The sequence below is a fragment of the Schistocerca cancellata genome, chromosome 2 (genome assembly GCF_023864275.1).
Source record: "Schistocerca cancellata isolate TAMUIC-IGC-003103 chromosome 2, iqSchCanc2.1, whole genome shotgun sequence".
In the NCBI taxonomy this organism is placed as follows: domain Eukaryota; kingdom Metazoa; phylum Arthropoda; class Insecta; order Orthoptera; family Acrididae; genus Schistocerca; species Schistocerca cancellata.
The window spans coordinates 676,370,780-676,382,732 of NC_064627.1; the positions used below are offsets into that span (position 1 = coordinate 676,370,780).

General features: G+C 39.1%; 1 protein-coding gene across 1 annotated transcript in view; it reads right to left on the reverse strand.

The window, feature by feature from the left end:
• Positions 1–9,958, reverse strand: part of LOC126162402 (mitochondrial chaperone BCS1) — a 49,577-nt gene extending 39,619 nt beyond the window's left edge. The window contains exons 1-2 of the mRNA XM_049918896.1: positions 9,498–9,958; positions 9,000–9,139 (exon numbers count right to left, since the gene is read on the reverse strand). Coding sequence (XP_049774853.1) covers positions 9,000–9,139; positions 9,498–9,820 — 463 coding nt within the window. The 5' untranslated portion in view covers positions 9,821–9,958. The remainder of the gene's footprint in view (positions 1–8,999; positions 9,140–9,497) is intronic.
• Positions 9,959–11,953: the final 1,995 nt, after the last annotated feature.

The following is an 11,953-nucleotide window of genomic DNA, read 5'->3' on the forward strand; positions in this document are numbered from 1 at the left end:
TGTGAGTTCAGCACAGTAATCTAATCAATACTTGTAATTTTAAAAATGTATGACTATTGGGAGTAATGGCAGGGTGTCATCTGAGAATCACTACAGAATTTCATTACTCTTCAACAACTCACAATCAAACTGCAACCTTCCAAACCTAACTTGGACCTCAGGCTACATTACAGATTAGTCAGTCACCACAACCCAAACTGGTCTGTTCCAAAATCTAATATAGACAAAAAAAAAAAAATTTCAGTGTTCTCTTTCTGCCTGTGCATGTATGTCACTGCCCCCCCCCCCCTCTCTCTCTCTCCATCAATAATTCAAAAAAACCATGGAAATCTATCACTGTCAACCACATAATTTAAATGACACCATTCTTATTCAATAATTTTCACAATTTTGAAGTGGCCTTAGACTATGATTTTTAGCATTTGGGAATTACTTTTAATCCAATGCAACAGGTCTTTCACTCCTAAGGCAAAGCCATCCAAACATGGAAGAAATTATTTTGAAGTATAGGAGTGTCTATACATCCACCAAAAGCCACTAGCAGATAAAACACTTTTTTTACAGAAAAAGAATGTCCTGGTGCACCTGCTCTCCATATTTAGTGACCTTTGGGGACAGGATTGAGAACCATTTCTTCATTTTACAAAGTTTTGCAGTCTAAGAATAACATGCCATCTAACTCACAAACAGAAAGTTTACGTTCTGAAGTTTGACGGAAAGCATGTTTTTGGTATAAAGTAAAAATTTAACATGAGCATTATGGCTATAGCACATTGGGTGAGAGTAGATCCCTGGCCAGCTAGCAATACTGGTGTCAGCTTTCAATTGTGAAGCATAAACTGCTGCTGGGGAAAACAGTTGTCATCTACAGAACTGTGATGACACAGACATGGTCGTAGAGAGACCTACAAAACCACTTTACATGATTGTCTATCAAAATCAAGGGAAGTGGCCACACCAAACCCACTGCAATGGAACTGTCAAAGGTCTTTTCTCATTGACTCTACTATACAGTGACAATATACTGTACCAAAAGTGGCACTAATGCATACGTGTCTTTTACATAAGGAGGTACATTCAAAAGTAAAAAGGATGGTATGTGTTCTGTTGTAAGTGAAAATATCATAACAATCAAATTTTGAGGAGGGTTAGTAACAAAAATATGACACAATCATCGACATGATATTGAAATAAACTGCTGAAATGATGTGCCCCCCTTCATTTCTGCATGCCATTACATACATGCCACGCTGCCCATTGCATGCTGTCAATCCAGCTTCCATAAGAACATCATTTTCACCTTTTCTAAATTCTAAGAATCTTTCAACTAACTTCCTTGGTCCACCTTCAACTTATTCACCTGGATAAGTGTTCCACTTAAACAAATATTAATTCCGTTAGTCTTAACTGTATCTTCCAATCCAGTCTGCTTCCTGATAAATTTGACTGTTTTCCTGTCTCCCTTGACATAACAGAAATCCTTCTAAAGTTCACTGAGAAATCCTCACTTTAAAATGATTTGTGCATTAATACCCAACATCCCACTGCAGTAGGTCAAAACTGATAATATGCACTGATTACAAGCTTTAATTTCAGCTCAGAAGCATAGTTTTAAATCCTCTGTTAAATTTACCAAAACAACTCTAGCCTTTATTTCTTTTGACATCCAAATTATTGGTCTCAATGAAATAACTTAGTAACTGGTTAAACATTTTTTTTATCAATTTGTACTATTTTTTGTTTGATCATAGCACACTATTTTTATCTTTTCCTAAACTGACTTTCAAGCCTACTTTCAAATTTGCTCTGTTAAGTTCCTGTGAAATTTATCTGCACTACAAGCAAATATACTGCCAGGAGCATATTGCACGTTGTTTAGCAATGTTGCATTAAGATGTATCCTTTTGGTTGCACAGTTTCAGAACCTGGAAATTTTCTCTGATAAAAGCTTTGGAAATGTGGTATCTCCTTGCCAGACTATCTGTTCTCATAGAGTCCACTGGAAATTGTAGCATTTATGTGTATTTGGGTGAACTTATGTGTTTGTTATATAGTGGTTTTTTACCACTAACAAAGACGTATTGGTGTGTGACAAGTACCTGAAAGTTGACATGTGAGAAGAGGATATTTTGGAGCACACTTTTGTAAATTTTGATATCAGGAAAAGTAGTTGGATGTGGCGTTATCTGTAAAAGGTTGTTGTGTATGTTGTTTGTTTGATGGACCTGACATTGTAGTTAACAGCCATATGTCGATGGAGGAGATGACATGCTGAGTACCATAACTTCACTTCAGTGTTAGACTGTGTTGGTGGGACATACTGGAAGCAAATGATGAGGAAAACCTATCAAAATTATTAAAATAGCTCCTTCCCACAGCAGCAATGTTTTTATGTAGTCGCTATTACAAAGAAAATTTGTGAACCTGGCCAAAATGTGTAGGCTGACGATCGACGATAATGTTTATTTAGCTTGTTATTTTTTGGTATTGCTCATTCATGTGGTTTTATCCCCGCAAAACAGGTGTTGGTGATGATCCAGTTATCGACTGGTTGGGATGGTGAGAAAGGGAAGTGCTATATTTTTACCTGTTTCCTTTTTTTTAGTGTTTATTTTGAAATGAGTATTTTTTATTCTCTTAACATAATTTTAATTTCTTTTGTTGTAGGAAGGTAGGTATGGTTGTTGAAGGGCTATTATTTGGCTGCGGCAGCAGTGGTGATGGTGGTTCTAGTGGTGGTGGGTTGGTTGGTTCAGGGGAGGAGATCAAACAGCGAGGTTATCGGTCCCATCAGATTAGGGAAGGATGGGGAAGGAAGTTGGCCATGATATTTCAAAGGAACCATACCGGCATTTGTCGGGAAGCAATTTAGGGAAATCATGGAAAACCTAAATCAGGATGGCGGGATGCAGGTCTGAATGGTCCTGGTGGTGGGGGGCAACAGGGGTTAGTAAGGGTTGCTGTTTGGGATAAAGTTATGGTTAGGTATATTTTTTGGTTGTATTCATTTTTGCTATTGTTTACTTTGTATACTGAATAGTGTGTTTATTAACTGTCTTTCCCAATAGTCTAGATTTTTTGCACTACATTTTTTTACAGAAAAGCATCCTGTAAGGATGTGTTTTTGGATTTTTATTATAAATATATTGATGTATGTTTAGTGAATGTAATGGATTTAACTTCATTTAAATAGGTAATCTGAAGTTAAAGATATAATCATATTGGCACGTTATTTGGTTTCTTTGAGAATATTGTTTCTGGCATTATGGAAGTGTCTGCTTCCACCCATCTGCTTTGACCCACGATGTCATCCACATGGCAGAAGTGCCTACTTTCAACATATACAAAATGGCAATGATGTAGCACTACATACACATGCCACCAAACATGAACAAAAATAAAAATGACACAAGAATGCCTCACCCTAACAATAAAATGAAACTAACAGGACAACCGCAGGAAACGGGGTTTATGGCAGGGACAAACTAAACTATACAAAACACTGCACCATCCCAAAACAAATATTCATACTACAGCCCAGGATACCAAAAAACCACCATTTGTAATTCCAGATAGTAGAATCAGTGACTTCTATAGTTCAAAACCTACTAGCAAAAAAAACTACAAACATCACAAACCTACGTAACTCACAAAACAGCTCCAAAACCACAACCCCAACAACTCAAAAATCCAAAACCCCCATATTCTTCAGATCAATCAAAACAAAAAACAAATACCATAAACATAAAACAGACAAAGCATCACAATTACTATAGAATAAAATCAAAACCAAATCACCTAGGTTGGCCAACACACACAATAAACGCATGTTACCATAGTGATAACCAAGATTAAAATGAACCCAAGACCACATCAACATCTACCACCAGAGGGCGCCATCAAATACAACAACATGAGATCCACAAACACGAACAAATTCAAGAAGTGCCACAGTGACATCTCACACTACAACACCATTACATCACAGGTCAAAGCAGACAGGTGGAATTGAATGCTTCCAACGACCCTAGTTTCCCTTCCAATAGCTGGTGGGTACTGCGGCATGTATTTCAAACACATAGAGTAAGCAAATATAATGATACTAGTCTTATGTCTCAATTCACTTGCTATGTTTTGAATGTTGCTGATTCATGTTTGGTTGCTATTGTGAAATTATTCTTCTACGTATAGACCAAGTGAAAATAATGATACCAATCATATGTCATAACAGGCTACACTATTCAGTAGTGTATGTTTAGGATATTATTGTTTTTGTGGTTGATGACTACTGGGAATACATTTTGCTATACACACCTAAAATGAATATGTAAAGTGAAATATGGCGTGTAACACTATTGTGAAAAGGAAAGTTGTTACTTACCATATAGCGAAGATGCTGAGTCGCAGAAGGCACAACAAAAAGACTGTCACAGATATAGCTTTCGGCCAGTAATGTCTTTGCCAAACATAGATGACAAACACACACACACACACACACACACATATATATATATATATATATATATATCTAAAAACAAAGTAGATGTGACTTACCAAATGAAAGTGCTGGCAGGTCGACAGACACACATACGAACACAAACATACACACAAAATTCAAGCTTTCGCAACAAACTGTTGCCTCATCAGGAAAGAGGGAAGAAGAGGGAAAGACGAAAGGATGTGGGTTTTAAGGGAGAGGGTAAGGAGTCATTCCAGTCCCGGGAGCGGAAAGACTTACCTTAGGGGGAAAAAAGGACGGGTATACACTCGCACACACACACATATCCATCCACACATATACAGACACAAGCATATGTCATAACAGGCTACACTATTCAGTAGTGTATGTTTAGGATATTATTGTTTTTGTGGTTGATGACTACTGGGAATACATTTTGCTATACACACCTAAAATGTCTGCTTGTGTCTGTATATGTGTGGATGGATATGTGTGTGTGTGCGAGTGTATACCCGTCCTTTTTTCCCCCTAAGGTAAGTCTTTCCGCTCCCGGGACTGGAATGACTCCTTACCCTCTCCCTTAAAACCCACATCCTTTCGTCTTTCCCTCTTCTTCCCTCTTTCCTGATGAGGCAACAGTTTGTTGCGAAAGCTTGAATTTTGTGTGTATGTTTGTGTTCGTATGTGTGTCTGTCGACCTGCCAGCACTTTCATTTGGTAAGTCACATCTACTTTGTTTTTAGATATATTTTTCCTTCGTGGAATGTTTCCTTCTATTATATATATATATATATATATATATATATATATATATATATATATATATATATATATATATATATAAAAAGAAAGATGATGAGACTTACCAAACAAAAGCGCTGGCAGGTCGATAGACACACAAACAAACACAAACATACACACAAAATCTAGCTTTCGCAACCAACGGTTGCCTCGTCAGGAAAGAGGGAAGGAGAAGGAAAGACAAAAGGATATGGGTTTTAAGGGAGAGGGTAAGGAGTCATTCCAATCCCGGGAGCGGAAAGACTTACCTTAGGGGGAAAAAAGGACAGGTATACACTCACACACACACACATATCCATCCATACATACAAGACACACACACACACACACACACACACACACACACACACACACACACACACACACACACACATATATATATCCATCCGCACATATACAGACACAAGCAGACATGTCTTTCCGCTCCCGGGATTGGCATGACTCCTTACCCTCTCACTTAAAACCCACATCCTTTCGTCTTTCCCTCTCCTTCCCTCTTTCCTGATGAAGCAACTGTGGGTTGCGAACGCTTGAATTTTGTGTGTGTGTTTGTGTGTCTCTATCAACATACCAACGCTTTCGTTTGGTAAGTTACATCATCTTTGTTTTTAGATATATTTTTCCCACCTGGAATATTTCCCTCTATTATATAAATATAAACAAATTTAGGCACAAAATACTCAACCAAAAGAAAGACCCGACCCACCCACACCTCAACCCCTCACTCCCAATCAACCCAACCTCCCCCCTCACCCCAAAATAAAAAACCCACAAACAAAAACCAAATGCAACATAAAAAAATCTCAATCACACTCTACAACTCAACAAAAACTTCAAAAAAATATATTGTCCACAACTAAAACACAAACCAACAAACTCCCCCCCCCCCCTCCCTCACTAACACTAACATGAAATAAACCACCCACCCACCTACCCAGACCACCCTAACCAACCACTTCCGGCCTATACATTTTACTGACAACCGTTAAGAAAACCCAAAAAACACAATAGCCCTCAGGGACACACTTCCGCCAACAGTACTCATCTAAATGAGACTGAAGGCTGGAAGAGCGCCTCTTCCCCCTCCCAAGAACTGACTTAACAGCCCCCCACATCCCCTCTATTGTATTGGTGCAAGCCCCCGTCTCTTAATTTTTGAAATCGAAGATATGGTTAACTACTAAATGATGGAATCCCCTCTCACCCAACCCCCTATATGAAGAAAATGCATCTGAAACTACTGTGGACCCCAGTTCTATGTACTCCTCAATTAACCCCACTAATTCGGCCTTAGACCTCCCTTCCACAACCCTAAAAACACATTCAGAACACCCACCCCCCAGAACAGCAGCCCCCCACACCCAGAGACCAACCACAGACTTACCCCTCCCATACTTCCTTTTCTCAAACTGTGACTCATCCACATCCACAACAACCCCATCCCCCCCCCCCCCCCCACCCAGCTTACCCCTGTACTTAATGAACTCTGAACACACTTCACGGCAAAAAGAAAACCAATCAAGCACACTCCTCTCTCTCACACCAGTCTCATGCGCACAAAAACTGTGTGGGGATCTATAACAAAAGTAGTAAGTCACCAGTACACTCTCGCACATGCCCACTCTAGACTTCTCGAACCAGGTACCGCGCCGTATGGAATGCCAAATGTCGTCTTTCCAACAGCGTCACATATAACCGTCCCTGGTCCGAGATGCCGGAACTTTAGCCAACTTCATTTCTTCGCCACAAATACAGCATTTGACAACCTTGGCAATTAAACCAAAAAGCTGCAAACTGATTAAATTTAATAAAAATACCACACGACGTACAGCGAACAACACTAAATTAACCTTCACACAAAACCACAAAATCGTTAACTCACCGAAACAAATTCCACTACAAACACACTCGAACGGGTCGACAGAAGCGTCCGATCCCACGCGTCGGCCTTGACCCGTGACGTAAGGGTGTTGTCATGTGTGACGTCATGACGGCGCAGACTTTGGTTTGAGTGTGGCTGTCTCCAGTTCTGTTTTATCTTATTTCATTTACTTTTCTGATCTGTTCGTTTTATCTCATGAGATTTTTTTTTTTAAATTTAAAAACGCTTATTACTTATTTTAATTATCTGTTTCCTCCAATTTCTGTTTTAGTTTATTATATTTATCTTTCTGATCTGTCCGTTCTATCCCGTGAGATTTTTTTAAAAAAAGACAAAAAACACTAATCAGCCACTGAAGCATCTTTATCTTCTATGGGTTGCAGGGGTTACGACCCCTGGGGAGGTGGGTGGGTATTCATGCATGGCTGTCGTCACTTACACGTTGTAGCTACGCAAGGCGTCTAAATTTGTTAATATTTAGTTTGCCCCCCCCCCCCCCCCCAAAACACCCCATTTCCCGCACTTGTCCCGTTAGTGTCATTAGGCTTCTTGTGGAAAGTGTGTGTGTGTGTTTTTGTTTCCGCCATATTTGTGACGTCATGGGTCAAAGCAGACGGGCGGGATCGGACGCTTCCGTATTTCCCACTCGAACAATACTGGATAATGAGCAACAGCAAACTGAGCCCATTACACCACAGAAACGAAAACCCTGAACATACCACCAGAGGGAACCACCACACTCACAAACCAAACTCCGCGCCGTCTTGACATCACACACCACAACACCCTTACGTCACGGGTCAAAGCTGACGCGTGGTATTGGACACTTCTGTCGACCCATTTTCATTTTCACAATATTGTTACACTCCATCCTGGATTTTCCATTGTTTGAAATAAGACATGAACAACAACTAACGGCAAATGCTACAGGCAATGCGGTGTGAAACTATAGTGGGGCTGGAGAGAGATGTACTATCAAGCATAAACTAACCATGGAGGATTTTAGTACTGTAATTGTTACAATTCACTACTGCAAAACAAATTACATATTTTTTAAAATTGGAACCTAACTTTATGTACGCAATATGATAGGTTAAACTAATATGGGTTCCTACATTAGGTGATACACCAGTGAATGCTTTTGCTCTAATACTAGGATTAGGGAACCACAGAAAGAATATCATCAGAGCTATAAACAATATAACAATTACAAGGTTTTTTTTCTAATTTTAACACAGAAATGGATCAAGAAAGAAAACATGCATTTTTACTGACGAGTTGGAAAATGTATTGCATAGGCCTACGTCAATATAATGAAACTTATGCAGTTAATATTCATCAGGTTACCCTCCACTCAGAGGCTGTTGCATGCAGTGACCGTTATTTTGATTGGTAAATAATAGATTTCAGCTATCAGTCGTCCTTTGGAATCTTTATTGGCAGATCTAAATTTCGGCTAGCAACTAGCCATTCTCAGTGCACTATCCCTTTTATTTTTTTGGTCAATGCATGTAATGCCTGTCTGGCTTTGTACACAGTTCATGGAATACTCAAACATGCACTGACCAAAAAAAGGATAGTGCATTGAGAATGGCTAGTTGCTAGCCGAAATCTAGATCTGCCAATAAATATTCCAAAGGACGACTGATAGCTGAAATCTATTATTTAAAAGTTAATATTCACTTTAATACAATTGTAAAAATTATCTGTTTCCTTATTTTACTTACAACTTTGATACATGAATTTAGTGTATGAAGGCATGAGCAGGTATATATTTGTACATAAAGATTCTATGTATTACCTGAAGCATATGACTAATTTGAACATAAAAGCTGTTACTGGATCCTTAAGACTCACCGTCTTCCAGAATACTGAAGAACATGCCTTTATTTTTTCCAAATGCTGTGAGTGTAACAGTTTCCCAAGGTACGCCCATATGCAGGTCAAGAGTTTGTTGCTCTCTTGTTCTTTCTACTCTGATCCAGTTTCCTTGGTATCTAACAGAAACAAGGCAAGGAAATAAAGCAATGAATTGTGTGTATCCATCAGATCAGCGAAACAAAACAAAAATCAAAGTACGCCTAATAAACTCGCATTATGTGAATAATAAGTAATGATATTGCCAACAAATGAATAAAAAAAATCTCAGTGCTCTGATTTCTGCATAGGAAGTGCCTCTGTTGTTGGTGATTTATTAGGTATCTACAAAGTAAGAATCTGAAGTTAACCTGTTTCTTTACTGAACTTGTCTGTCCACTGGCAAATCTTGGACGATATATTTAGTTACTTACATGTTCCATTGATCATCTAATGATTTTAAACGAGTCAGTTTAGGGTGCAAGCTTCTGAACTCACCTGAATAAATGTGTTCCAACGCTGGGTATAAAATCGTACTTGGTTCTAACCTGACCTGTATCTTTTTGTTCAAAACTAGTTTCCACACTTAAATGCTGGGTTTGTCTAGCGCCTTTTTCTGTTATCCACTGGAGCAGCCACTGGTAACTTTTATCACGACACGGAACTTCCAATGTTATCATATAATGACGCCGAAATAAAATCATACCTCCCTGAAGCACCTTCCTTAGTACCGCGGCACCTGCTCCCACCCCAAACAAACCGAAACCAGCCCCAAAATATGGGTTATCGGATAACCCTGACAACAACTCTGTGAAAGTCATGTTCAGAACTTCTTCAGATTCAAATATTTCACAAAAACACGTTTCCAACAAATAAAACACCACACATCAAAATCTTAACCTATACCTCACTCATCACTAGAAACAAGCATCGGCTATCGATGTCGATTGTCGATCACTAGAAACCTTACCGGTCCACTGGGGTTCCTGATATTTTTCACAACTCCCTTTGTTAAAAAGTTTCAAAATTTATTTCTGTTCACTATTGGTACCATAAATCATGGCTTAATATATTGCTTGTACTATATGCTCGACTGAAGACAACATTGAGACTATTACATGCAAGTAGAAACTGAGCGTCGGATTTTAAACATCACAGAACGGGAAAATACAAATTTATAAGTCACGGACGATACAAAGTGTAATAAAACATTTCTCTAAAAATTATCTACAACTGATGTTTCGGAGAGCTACCCATCGTAGAAACAGACAGAAAAAGAACTGATCACATTGTGGATGTTCTCTTAGAAATTTAGGCCAGTGACTATAATGTAGCTGCAGCAACAATGATCGCCAAGATAAAAGGAAAATTTGACGTTCTGTCGACGATGAGATCATTTGGGTGGAACTCGAAGCGGGGAAGTAAGTCAACTATGCGTGCCCTTTTCAGTGGAACCATCCCGCCTTTGCCACAAGCAATTTAGGAAACCCACGGAAAACGTAAGCCTGGCTGGATGTACTGGTTATTTGTAACGTCGTTTTCCGCAGTGGCAGGCTAGCTCACTTGGTGCCACCAATAAATAAAGAGCTACAAAACAACCAAAAAACTAAAACATACTCCCAGTTAAATGGAGAAGTCATTTAATTTGGCCAAAGAACGTATAGAGGAACTATGTGTCATATTGAAGGGAATAGTTGATGATGCTCTAGCAAAATATATTCTAATACAATAATTAAAGATGGTAGAGAAGCTGTTGGTACAAAAACAGTATCAGGAGTTTCTTAATGAACAACGCTCACTGCACAATTGGTATACAACAAGGCACACATCCACGGACGTTATTTGAAACACTCTTCATTGCTGGAAGGACAATGTGTGAAGTCTTCAATAAATAATAAAGCAGTAAACGTCGCGGGGTCTTTTCAAAACACGTAAGAGGTATTGGCTGTACGTGAGAGCTGCCAGTGGAGGAAAAATTGATAGCCTAGGAATGGAAGTAAAGCAAATGACGGTTTAACGTCGACTAGGTCATCAGAGGCACAAAATTGCCTCGAACTGGACAAGGACAGAGAAGGAAAGCAGTCACGTGTATACGTGAAATTGATCCTAGACAAACGTACAGCTTTGCAATCACCTTTATAGATTTAGGAAAACCACAAAAAACCTTAATCTGGTTGGTGCAACGGGCATTTGGATTGCCTTTTGCAAGTGCAGTGCTGTAACAGTTTCATCGCCTAACCTGGTACAAAAATTAATGCCCGGACTTTTGTTGAGGAATCACTGATCGATATAAATACTTGCAGAAAATAACACGAAGTATTGAATTCCTTTTTTGAAATCAAGAAGTGCTCCATTATTAAATTCTTATAGCGTTGCTGAGATGAATAGCATAGTATTCAGTACTAATGGTGTCCGCCTCTGTAGCGTAGCCGTAGCGTTTCCGCCTACCACGCAAGGGGCCTGGGTTAGATTCCCAGCATGAGTCAACTAAAGAGACGCATGGCGTCAACTAAAGAGGATTTGCAATACGGCGGCCGAAATCCTCCGCTTGGCGCCTCCCGGCCAACAATGCCATAAAATCATTTCATTTCAGTACTAATGGTGTTGAAAAACAGCTGAAATTATGAAAGCTCAACTCGTCCCCAGTGCCCTACATGATCCTTGTCAGGTTCTATACGTAATTTGTTAGTCATTAAATTCCTTTCTTGAGTGTAGTTTATCAAATGTCTCTTGAGGAGAAATTTATTTCTTCTGACTGGAAAGAAAATGTGGCAGATCTATCTAATTACTACTCAATATTGCTCATCTCTGTTTAAAGCAGAGTTCTAGCACAGATTCTGAGTTTCATGCTAAGTATCTGGAATAAACTAACTTGTTATATGGCGACCAAAAATGGATTATGTAAGAATTACTTATGTGAACCCGAGTCACGTTTCTTGCAGATGATATCTTCA